The following is a 12,083-nucleotide window of genomic DNA, read 5'->3' as shown; positions in this document are numbered from 1 at the left end:
GAAGCGGCTTTGCAAAATGTGCTCCAGCGGGAGGGGCTCCGCGTCTTCAGGTCCTGGGTGTCGGGCAGCCCAGCGGCTCTTTCTGACACAAGCCTTTGGCTTCTTTACTTTCCAGGATCGAGAAGGGGGACAGGGGCGAGGAGGAGGACCTTCGCTTGGACTGCCGCCACGAGAGATACCCAGCCCGTAAGTGGCCTCAGCTGCAGGAGCCGGCGCGCAGATTCTGGGCCGTGTGCGGAGAGGGAACCCTGGAGAGGAGCCCGGCGGACCTCCCCTGAGCCCTGACGCAGCAGCCTCTGCCGGCGGGGGACGGGGGACCGGGGTGCTCAAAGACAGGCAGGGGAGCCGCGCCTTGAGTCCAGGCCTGGGCCAGCCATTGGCCTAAAGAGAGAACAGCAGCTGTGTCGAGCCAGCCGAGTCAGGGAGGTGACAGTGGGGAGGGAGAGGAGTGTGGAGGAGGCCTGCTTGGGGAGGAGGGGAGGGCCCTGTCTTCTCTCTGAAGAAAGAAACTCCTGCAGGAGCCACCAGCCCAGGAAGATGACCTGCCCCGGGGGTGGCTCTTAGGTGGACACTGGGCTCACATCCCATGCTTTTTTGACCGGTATCTGTGCTAGGGCGGAGGGCTTCCTGGAGGAAGGGGTCAAGAACCAGGGCATGGGGGCAGCTGGGGAGCACCAGCCTCAAAGAAAACAGAGGGGAACAGAAACCTACCAGAGGGGCCCAGGAAGCGTATGGTAGGGACAAAGGCTGAGAGCCCCTGGCTCATGGTAGAGTGCCACTGGCTGCCCTGCTTGGGCTGAGCCTCCCCAGGCTCCCTGCAGAGTGGGCAGGACACCCTGGGTGGAAAGAAGTTGGGGCCCTGTTTGGGGGCAACGGGGGAGCTGGGAGGAGGAAAGGCCAAAAGGGGAGCCAGTGTGGCCCTAACAGGAAGCCCTGGAGTTAAGAATGAGAAGACCCAAGGTCAGGGGCCTGCACAAGGCCCCCACCCCAGCCTAGGCCCCACAGCCTCTGCCCCACCTGGTGCCCGCTCCACCTCCTGAGCAGGGGGAGGCCTCGGGTGTGTTTGCTGGGCCTGCAGCCCGCGCAGGACTCCATCTCGCGTTCCCCTGACAAATACTCATTGAGTGTCTGCTCCCGCTGGCCCCACGCTGGGTGCTGGACCCGGGGCCACGAGCAGGGGCGGACTAGGCCCTGCCTCATGGGACAAGCAGCCGAGGGGAGAGAGAGCCCGGTAAGGTGTGAGCCCAGAAACAAACGGGACCGTCTCAGGCGCCAGGGAGGGAACCTGCGATGATAAGGTGGCGACGGGAGGCTCCTTTAGAGCCACGTCTCCGAGGAGCTGGGACCAAGAGGATGAGAGGGAGTCGGAGACACAAGGAGCCCTCCAGGCAGGGGGACCTGGGGTGCCCAGCCCCGGAGCAGGACAGCCAGACGGAGCCGCGTGGTGGGGGGCAGGGGGTGGGAGCAGGTGGGGCTGGAGATGAACAAAGATAAGAGTGGGTGGGCTCAAGAGCTCTTCTCTGGAAGAACTGTCAGCGTTAGTTTGGGTTCCCCCAGAAGCCGGTCCTGAGATAAGGATTTGACAGCAAGTAGCTTATTTGGTGACCTCAGAAAGTCCAGGTAGGAGCAGGGGGGGGGGGGCTGAGCTGGGAAAGGCAGGTGGCGTGAAAGGCACATTGTCCAGCGGATCAGCACCCGTCCCTGTGAGGGGCTTGGGTGCCAGTGCAGAGCACACGGGTCTGAGTCACCCCCCCCCCCCCAAGTGACAGCCCTATCCCTGGTCATTGAGGCAGCTGGGGTGGGGCGGGGGCGTGATCCTCCTGAGGCGGGTGGGGACCCTGTGCAGCTGGAGGTGAGCAGTGGGTCCACCAGGGTGCTGTGGGGAGGACGGGTTTGTGGGGCACCAAATCTGAGGGGCGCGTAGGTTGAGGACAGAGATAGTTGAAAGCAAGAGACTGCTGGGACCCTTCAGGGGGAATGGGTGGGGTGGGGAGACACAGTGAAGCCATGAGGCCCTAACTCCCTGGGGCTCAAAGAGAAGTCGTGGGAGGCAGCGGGAGAGCTGTCGGCTGCCCCCCAGGTTACCCAACCCCAGCTTCTCGGGGAAGAAGCGAGCCTCAGACCCATAGCGCCTCTGCCAGGTGCCCTTTACCAGGCGGCCGAGCTCGCAGCCATGGCTGCTCTCCCAGGGGCCCGGGAGGCGCTGGGGACCCAGAGTTAAAGGAACGAGGTGGAAAATGACCTCATCTGCTGTCAGAGCTGAGGGAGGAGTCCGCCCGAGAGTGGGCTGGAGTGGCCGCCTGCGGTCACTTTCATTGCCCTAAGGCGGGCTGCCTCTGTGGCCACAAGAAAGCCATTTATCATTCACTTAGTCAACAGGTCTTTACTAGAGATGCTTCCCTGGGTGGGGCCCAGACTGAAGCACGGAGAGAAATAAGGTGTGATCCTGGCTGGGCGGCTCCCAAGCCACCGCTGTACAGGGTGGCCGGAGCTACATGGGGGTCAGTGCAGGCTCCCCTCCTGCCCGGGGTGAGGGGGGTGCAGGGGAAGGAGGGCTGGGGGCAGGGACTTAGCCAGGGCGATCCAGCCTGATAAATTCTACAGCTGTGGCACTGGTACCTGCCTTGATGATAACCAACGAGAAGGATTCAGTCCCACTAGGTCTGATGATACCTCAGCCTTCTGTGTGTTCTGAGGACTTCATGTCTATCCACTCATTTCATCCTAAATACAGCCCCATTTTACAGATTGAGACGGCGAGGCCCAGGGAAGTGATGGCTGTGCCGGGAAGTGGCAGGGCTGGGATTTGCACCCAGCCCATCTGGCTCTAGAGGCCAAACCCTGAGCCACCAGGGTCCCTGCTCCACATGACAGTCAGTGGGTCCACATGCTGGGCAGGCCCCATCCACCAGGCCTGGCAGGATATGTGGTTACAGGGCCCAGCCACGGCGGACTTGCTCCTCACGGAGCTCACAGGCTAGAAAAGCAGCCCCATCAGACCGTCCAGGGGAACAACGCTTCTCCAGAACCAGCCTCTTCACTGCTAGTGGGGTTTTGGCCAAGAAAATATTTTGGAAATGCCTGGGCAAGGTTTGCAATATCCCTGCACCAAGCAGCTGCTCAGATTTTGTGGAATGACTTTCGGGCACAAGGGACCGGGGGGAGGAATGCCGGGAGCCCGGGTTATTACACGCTTACTGTGTGCGGGTCTCCGCCGAGCACTTCACAGCCGGCTCACGTGGTGGCTGTCGCAGCCCTGGAGGGAAGGGCGGCTATTGTGCGTATGGAAAAACGAAGGCACTGAAAGGCAAACGGACTTTTCTGAGATCTTTGGTCCCCTGGGGATACAGCTCAGCTTGGGTGGAGAGCTTCCCCCTTACCCTGAGCACGGGGCTGTCCCCGCTCTGCCCCCAAGACCCTCAACCCCATTCCTCTCCTGCTCCAGCCACCTGGCCTTCCTTCCTCGAACATACAAAACATTGCCTTCCCGGGGCCTTTGCACTTGCTGTTCTCTCTGCCTGGAATGCTCTCCCTCTAAACCTCTGCAGGGCTGGCTTCGTCTCATCTTTAAGTCTCAGCCGGGAGGCCACTTCCTCAGAGAAGCTTCCCCGGCTGCCCTCTGTCGCCTTGTTTTCTGTTCGTCACAGTGTCTGTCCCTCTCTGAGACCGTCTTCTGCATTTACATGCTTGAGTTCTGTTCTGTTGTCTCTCTCCACGAGGTCTCCTCCATGATGAGAATAGACATCTGTCTTGTTTTGGGCACATCTGTACCCTGAACAGTGCGTAGCACACAGTAGGTGCTCAATCCCTGGCTCTAAACTTCCCGTTTTCTCCCACTCTTTCCCACCTGAGCAGCCACTTTTACGTAAACAGTGACATGAACTTTTGGTTATCTTAACTGCTCCAAATGTGCTATTTTTTCTTGGGCTACTGTGATATGGATTCTGCCACATTTTTTTTTTCCCCGAGGAAAGCGCTTGCTCTTGAAACTTGCCTTGGGGGCTCTGCAGTGCCACCAGCTAGCTCAGAAGCACATCAGATGTGACATTTGATGGAGAGGCTGCTGCCTTATGGTCCAGGTGTCTGCATCTTCCTTTCAGGAGCAACTGGGGTTTGCAACTGATTGCAGTTGTCAAGTTCAATGCCCAAGACAAGCTTTTGATTTTGCCAGGTGTGTCTGTACGGCTGAGCTGGCGAGAGGCTGTCACTCGCGGGGTACAGAGGTGGCTTCTGGGAGCTCCGTCTAGACGAGTCTCTGCCTCTGCTGCCCTCAGAATAGCAGAGGGAATTGCAAGGAAGACTTTTCTGGACTCAGAGCAACTTGGCATTTTTATTAGATCAAAATCAAACCCAATGGAGTCCTGCTCAAGTCTGCTCCTTTATTAAAATGGAAACAGACACTATTTCTGAAATCAGTATCGATGCCAACTTGTTGGGCACACAGACGGACTTGCAGCTTGGAGATGCCTGGCACTGGGTTGAGAGATCCAAGCCAATGTCAGCATCAGAATCACAGGGGGTGGGGTGGGGGGCTCCTTTAAATGCCAGGCCCGTCTCTGAATTTTGGACCCAGTAGGGCTGGGCGGGGCCTGGGATCCCGCATTTCCATCAAGTCCCCAGTGGTGCCGTTTCTGCTGCTCCGCAGACCAAACCCTGAGCAGCCCTCGGCCCCCGGCCAGCACCTGTCCCTCTGAAGCTGCTACCAGGAGCGAATCTGCACTTTGTCCCTTGCTTGGGCTATTTAGCGGTTTCTGGATGGAAATTGCGGCTCCTAGGGCGAATTCCCTGCCAATCCACCCTCCTAAGACACAAACTCGATCATGTCTTCGTCGCCCCTCCCAGCTTCACAGCCTCCCATGGTGGCACCTGCTGGGCGTCAGGTGCCAGGCCACCCCTCTCGCAGGTCCCGCAGAGACCTCACGAGCCCACCCCGCTTCATCTTGCTTTCAGCCTCTCATCCTCTGAGTCCGTCTTGGTGAACTCTCTCTCCACCAGGATGGAAATGTCGTGAGGATACGGCCTCGTTGCCACATTCACCGGCAGTCCCGGTGCCTAGCACTTAGTCCGTCACCGGTGCCTTGCGGTGACTGAGCTCACTTGGTCCTCACGTCGCGCTGGCTCGGAGGAGTGTTTCCATTTTACACATGATGATCCTCAGGTTCCCAGAAACCAAGCTATTTGTCCTGGGTCACAAGTCTGGGCGACTCCACACTAAAGCTGTGCCACTCGGCTTCTTATGCCTGTTTTGCCCGAGGCAAGACTCTTCCGATCACTCCCGATCCCCAAAAACACTTGGGGGCAGTGGTTAAATGCAGCGCTCTGGGTGGGGCAGGCCAGGAATCCGCTCGGGTAAATCTGATGATAAGACCCCCAGGGCCAGGATGGACCCTACCCCCACCCTCCCCTCAAGGAAGCCTGCAGAGTCTCTTAACCCTACACACACACACACACACACACACACACACACACACACACGCACACACCCCACCAGCCCTGAGCCCTGCTCCCCAGACCTCCTTGCTTCCGCCAACCGCCAGCGTTGCCAGGGCTTTCACACCTCCTGGAAACCTCATTTACCTGCCAAGAGCCTATTTCACACCCTGTTCCTTCCGCCTGAGGTGGTCTGCTCCCTTCCTCCACTTGACAAAAAAACGAGCCAGTGGATTGTTGAGCTTCACAGGTGCTTTCAAAGCCTAGCTCAAATGACTGGGACAGCAACCAGCCCCCCTCCTCACCCCGCCAGAGGTGGTCACGGTCACCTCTGCATTTTTCTGGCCAGGCAGTCACATCTATGAGGCAGAATTTAATGGCCCAGCCTTTGGCATGAGGCTGCCTGAGTTCAAATCCTAGCAGTGAGACCTTTGACAGAAGACTTACCTATGTGGGCCTCAGTTTTCTTATCCATAAAATGGGCATAGTACTGAGACCTAACTCCTATTTCTGAGGATTAAGTGAGCCGATGCTGCGTGGTAGGTGGCTCTGGGATGTCACCCAGGAAGAGCTCTCACCATCTCTTCATGCGTGTCTGCCTCCCTCACTAGACCATGGACACCCAGAGGGCAGGTCTGTGTCTCACTCATGTCTGTAGACCCAGCACCCAGTATGGAGCTGACACACAGTAGGTGCTCATCAAATGTTTAATAAGGGAATGAAAGAATCAGTGGCTCAGGTGGGGACAGGTGGTGGGTTAAGTGGACTCTGCCTGATTTCAAGTGTGAAAAAGAGAATGTTTTAGCCCAGAAACATGGGGTCCGAGAAGATGGACTCCAGTGAAGAGAAGGACGGGGGCCCCCATTCGGTTTTCTAAGACAGTCTGCGCCTGTGGTAGACCAGAAAACCCAACCTTTCCCTCCACGAGGATCCCACACGAACCCGCTCTCCTGTCCAAATCCCCCGTAATTCACTCGCTCAGCAGCTCTGTACTCCCAGCACTGTGCCCGGGACTGCGCCAGGCGCTGGACGCTGTGGTGGATTAAAGCAGAGCTCGCCCGTGCCTCATGCTGCATCCGGCCTAGGGTGGAAGCTGGGAGGGAAGAGTAAGTGGATCTTAGCAGATACGATCCACCTCAGGTGCAGATTTACAGAGCAGGGTCAAACTGGAGCGGCAGCCAGGGGTGCTCCTTGCCAAGGTTGTGACACTTTAGGCAATGAAAGAGGGATGGTGGTGTCACTAGTTGAAGGGTCTCCAAAGCCAGACATCTCGGTGCTCACCTGGATTCATTTCTCCATCTCTCCCCACATTGCATAGCTTTTTAGAGGCCAGGGTTCAAGGTTGGGCAGCCAAAGTGTAGGCTCTGGATGGGCCACGGGTCCCCAAGAGGCCTTCAGCACCTCGCACAGGGGTAGGTCTCCGGAAGGCACTTCTGTTTAAACGGATCTGGCTCTTCCCACTCAAGGCTGGGCTGCTATGGGGTCAGGAGCTCCCGGAGGAGCCACCTGCCCACCCCCAAAGCCTGCCCACCCTCACTAATTCCCCTACGGCCTTCAGAGCACCTTGGGCAAGCGGCCTCCCCGCTAAGAGCCCGTTTCCCCATCTACACATTGTGGTGGCTTTGGCGTTCTTGGTTTTGAAGGGCCCTCCCAACAGAATGAATCCGTTTTAGGTGTGATTTCATTCAGTTCAGCAGAGCTGAGAGCTGATCCCCTGGATCTGGGTGCCTTGGAGAGAGTCCAAGACAGTGACTTCCCACCGGAGGATTGGAAGTTAAGACTGGAAGGGACTTATGCTAAAAACGTTCATCTTCTTGATATTTGGATTAAAAAGCAAAGAGAACCCTGGCCAGTGATTCTCAGTGGTTAGAGCATCACCCCACGCACACTGAAGGGTCGCAGGTTTGATTCCAGGTCAAGGGCACATACCTGGGTTGTAGGTTCAGTCTCTGGCCCCCAGTTGGGGCAAGTGCAGGAGGCAACCAATCGATGTGTCTCTTATATTGATGTTTCTCTCGCTCCTCCCCCCTCCCCCCCTTCCACTCTCTCTAAAAATCAATGGAAAAAATATCCTCAGTGAAGATTAACAGAAAGGGGAGGAGGGAGAAATCACATCTGGGAACCTCCTATGTGCCGAGTACTCTGCCAAGCCTGGGAGGTTTCAAGGGAATTGAAAACATAGTACTTGCTACCAACCCTCTGACTGGGACCTTGGGCAAATCTCTCCCCACCTATGGGCTTCAGCTTCCCCATCTGTGAGGAGAGGCTGATGAACCCAACACCTCCTAGTTCTGACATTTTATTTTCACATTTATCTGAAATTGGATGATGAAGGGTTTCTATGCAGGGGTCCTATTGATTCCTCTCTAACTCACAGCTGTTTGCAGTCTCAGAGAGGTCAAGTTACTTGTCAAAAGTCACACAGCTTTAAAAAAATGTTACACAACTTGTAAGTGGGAGAGCCTGGACTTGAACCTCTGACTATTAGGCTCCAAGTGCGGTTGTTTCCCCCCACAAAGGAGGAGCAGCTGAGCAAAGAGCCTCCCACAGTGAACAGAACCTCAGGCTGGGAAGCCCACCCCTCCCGCCCAGGTCCCCTCCGTCCCGCCCCTGCTTCCTGTGGTGTGAAGCCGGCTCAGCACTAACTCCCCCCCAGCGGGGTGCTGGGGGTGCTGGGGGTGCTGGGGGCCGGGGCTCCGGGAGGAAGCCGCCTGCTCTCCGCCTGCCCTGACTCCCCAGGTGAGCTGGGGAGACGCCCGCAACACAAAGTGGCAAGCACAGGGGGAGCGGGGTGTGCAGTATTTGGGGGGACACAGAAGGGGGAGTGTCTCAAAGAGGAGTGGAGACTCAACAGCCAGAGGCCGGCGGGAAGGCCCCCCCGGGCCCAGGGACCAGACGCAGGCGGGAAACAGAGGTCAGAAACGGCCTGAGAGATTCCGCCCCGCCCACGGAGGATTTAAATTTTTAAAAACCATAGTTGTTATCATTTAAAAGCCAGGAGATCCTGTTTTGAAATTCCGATTCGCTTCCTCTGACCCTTTTGGAAGATCGGCGCTCACGTCCCCGCAGCAGCGCTGTCCCAAGCTGAGGACTGGCTGCTTCTGGCCACTCAGCACATTTGGGGGGTCGCGGGGCCAGTAGGCGGGATGTAAGCTTCCTCAGTCTACAGTGTAGAGTTTTTGTTTACTGGCCCCAAAGTAAAGGGACTGGGAGGGGGGGGGGAGTGGGGAGTCCTGGTGGGCTGGTGGGGCCCCCGCACCCCCCTGGAATTGGCTCTGGGCCCCCGCACCCCCCTGGAATTGGCTCTGAGCCCCAAGCCCTACTGGGCGGCTGGAGCGGGGAGGAGGCCCGGTCCTTAGTGACTTGTCCTCTGGACCCAGGGGACAGGAGCGCGATTTTAACATAAGGAAGGGCAGGGATCACAGCCTTTTTGTTCCTCAAAGATACGCACGTGATCACCTTTCCTCTGTTCCAGTGAACTCTCCCAGGTTCCGCCTGTTAGCAGTGGTAAGAACAACTCTAGTCATTTTTAAGCCCTCATTTAGAAAAATAATCAGATCTTCCTCTGCACCAAATATTTGCTTCTAGGTTTTAAAAAAACCTCAAACTCCTATACCTTGGCAGCGAGCATTTCCAAAGAATGCAACTGTCTCAGTGTCGAGGCCAAAACAAATGTTTTTCCTGAGGCCAAATGATTCCAGAATGTTCGCCAAATGTTTCCCATCTCTTTAAAAAATATAGTAAAATTAGCAGAGCTCCAGCCAACATTAAGGAATATTAAAAATGGGGGACAAGCCGGAGGGGGGAAAACACGCACCCGTCGCTGGCGTGACCACCTTCATTCCTGCCTGTCGCCGTCCAGCCTCTGTTGTTAGGGGGGACCTTCCAACACTCAGAGCTGCTCTGGGGTGGGGGAGTCATGAGCAGCCTGTCCTTGGAGGTGTGCAAGCAGGAGCTTGGCTTCAGCAGGAATGTCCACCTCAAGGGGCTCACTGTGAAGAGCCTGTCTGACCTAAAAGGTGACAGGAATGCCTGAGCGTCCTTTCGAGCTCAGGGGAGGGAAAGAACATGGAACAAATTCCTTCTAACGTGACAGTTTGGAATCAGGAGGAAGTTGATTCGAGCCAGTTCCACAGGAGCTGCGAACTCTAAGGTGGCTGCTGGTCTCTGCTGAGTCTCGGTTCCCTCGTTTGTGAAACGGTGGTGGCTGCCTCCCGGCTGAGACAAGGATCTAGGTGGCGGTCAGTCACCGTCCGCTCCTCCCTCGCTCTCCAGGGCGCCTTCCCTTTGCTTCCCCTCCCTGGGGTGAGCCAGAGCTCTCCTGGGCTCCCCGTCTAAGGGGGTGAAGCTGGGGAAAGCCAGTCAGGGTGGGGGTTCCAGGATGGAGACCCCTGAGGGCTGGGGAGAGGACACGGTGGGCTTCCTGTAGGAGGAGAGACGCGCCGGGCCTTAAGGGTTTGATCACAGCAGGTACGAGGACATTGTAGCCTTCAGTGGAGATGGAGATGTTTCTGGCATGTTAGAAAGACGCTTGGTGAAGGCGAGGAGCAAGCCTCTGGGAACCGAGGGAAGCGGGTGTGCAGGCCGGTCAGGGCGCGGGCAGGGCGCGGGCAGGGCACGGTCAGGGCGCGCCCCCCAGCTCCTGCTCCTGTGGGGGCAGCGGGCAGCGGGCGGGTGGAGTCTCCGCCCAATGCCTTGGCCCAGGGAGCCGCTCAGCGTCAGCTTGGGGCACACCCGCTGTCCCTGGGCCAAGCAAGGACCTGGGCGAGGATTCGACTGCACTGTCCTACCCCCCACCCCCCCCCCCCGCAGCTCCCGAGCACTGGGAGGCACACAGGGGCTCAGGGCGGGCGGATACGTGGGGGGAGAGGTGGCTGCAGGACCGCTGAGACGGGCGGGTGGGTAGGCGGGTGAGCAGGGAGGGGTCGGTGGTTCACTGAGGTGTGGACCCGTGAAAGGAAAGCGGAGATGAAAGGGGGGGTGGCCTGAGGGTGATGGCGTGGTGGGCGGGTGACTGTGAGGGCAGGCGGGTGTGCGGGGATGGTGGTGGGTGCAGTGGTGGCTTGTTGGGTGGGCGTGTTGGTGAGTTGGGGGCAGGAGGATGGGGCTTGGTGGGGGGTGGGGACCTGGTGGCCGGTTGGGAAGGCGGCCAGAGGGCGGCGAGCTGGAGCGGGGTGGGCGGGGTGGGCGGTGCGTGGTCATTGGGCTGCAGGGAGTGAGTGTGGGCAGCGGGCTGGTGGGAGCGCTAATGGGGTGGTAGGAGGATGGATGGCGCCGCTGTGCTGGGGCGGGGGCAGGCGGGGGCTGCGTGAGTGGGCTGTGGGCGACTGAGGGTGGGAACAGGGTGTGAGTGGGGCGGTGGATGCATTGTGGGCTGGGAAGTGGATGGCTGTGGATACTGGCGGGTGTACGTCTAGGTGGGTAGACGGCTGGTAAGGGGGCACGGGATGGCCTGGAGAGCTGGGTACCCGGGGTGGAGGGTGAGCTGGAGAGTGGGACAGGGGGTGAGAAGTGGATGTGGGCTGACAGCTGGTGGGTAGGAGCGTCGGAAGGCCTGTCAAGAGGGAGTGGGGCGTGGATGTGTGGATGGGTGGCGAGCTGGTGGGGCAGTGGGCAGATGGGCTGTGCGGGGAGAAAGCACTGTCAGCACTGACCACCCCGTCTCTTGGCAGGACACCAGCCTCACATGGGCGATTCCTGGCCCCGGAGCTCTGCACAGGAGGCAGCGGAGCTGAGCCGCCAGTGCTGGGTCCTGGGGCACTGGGTGTGACCGAGACCCAGCCCTGCCCTCAGACCTCAGGCCACCGTCAGCACCAGCCCCTGCCACAAGACCACTGGTCTGGCGCCACCGAAACCCGGCCTGTGTGCTCTGAACTCAGCCAGCCTGCATGGGAGACACTGGGCCTGCCCTGCCCGCCGCCGCCTGGGTCTCGGGGCCCCAGCCATGGGGCTGACGTGGCCTGTGGGATACGCAGGGCTGCACAGAGCAACTTTGGAACAGCAACTTCTAACTTTTGCCACATGCAGGGCCCTGCTGGGTACAGCTGGGATGCCAGGAAAAACACAGACATTGGCCGTTGGAAGCCTGGGCCCCCCAGCTAGGCAGTTCAGGAGGTGCCCAGTGGCACATAACCTTTTGGGGGGCAGGACTTAGGTGGGCTTCATAAAGGAGGGGCAGTGGCACTGGCATTGCAGGGGTTCACACGGCAGGCACACAGCAGGGGCTGAATAAATGCTTGTTGAAACTGTTTTCTTGCTGTGTGTGGAGGCCAGTTGCTCTCCGGGCTGTGGCTGCCCCTTCGTGGCTCCATCCTCTCAGGTCCTCAAGGAGCCTGCAGGTGAGACAGCCCTGAGTGCGCTGCAGTCAGGGTCAGACACTGAGATGTGAGAGGGAGGAAGCCTAGAGCCAAGCTGGGGGTCGGGTCAGGCTTCAGGCTGCCTTGGATGCCAGAGGGTGGGTGAGATGGGGGTCCAGGCTGACGGGAAATGTGGGGTGGGCAAGACAGAGGTTCTCACACCCAGATCCTAAGCCACCCTGACCCCTATGGGGACCCTTTACCCTGTGTCTAGAGCCCCTTTATATCAAATCCCAGGGCTTAGATGCCTGGGGAAACAGATTCTTATTATGAAGACAAAGGAACTTAGGGTCACAG

The 12,083-nt window shown here is 58.5% G+C and overlaps 1 protein-coding gene across 1 annotated transcript in view; it reads left to right on the top strand.

Moving 5' to 3' along the window:
* The window catches only part of GSG1L (GSG1 like), a 185,089-nt gene extending 173,237 nt beyond the window's left edge, over window positions 1-11,852 (top strand). The window contains exons 6-7 of the mRNA XM_087815146.1: window positions 116-186; window positions 11,103-11,852. Coding sequence (XP_087671272.1) covers window positions 116-186; window positions 11,103-11,200 — 169 coding nt within the window. The 3' untranslated portion in view covers window positions 11,201-11,852. The remainder of the gene's footprint in view (window positions 1-115; window positions 187-11,102) is intronic.
* Window positions 11,853-12,083: the final 231 nt, after the last annotated feature.

The sequence above is a fragment of the Miniopterus natalensis genome, chromosome 3 (genome assembly GCF_054644295.1).
Source record: "Miniopterus natalensis isolate mMinNat1 chromosome 3, mMinNat1.hap1, whole genome shotgun sequence".
NCBI classification, from domain to species: Eukaryota; Metazoa; Chordata; class Mammalia; order Chiroptera; family Miniopteridae; genus Miniopterus; species Miniopterus natalensis.
The sequence above is the reverse complement of the archived record's forward strand: the minus strand, read 5'-3'. Positions and strand labels throughout refer to the sequence as shown.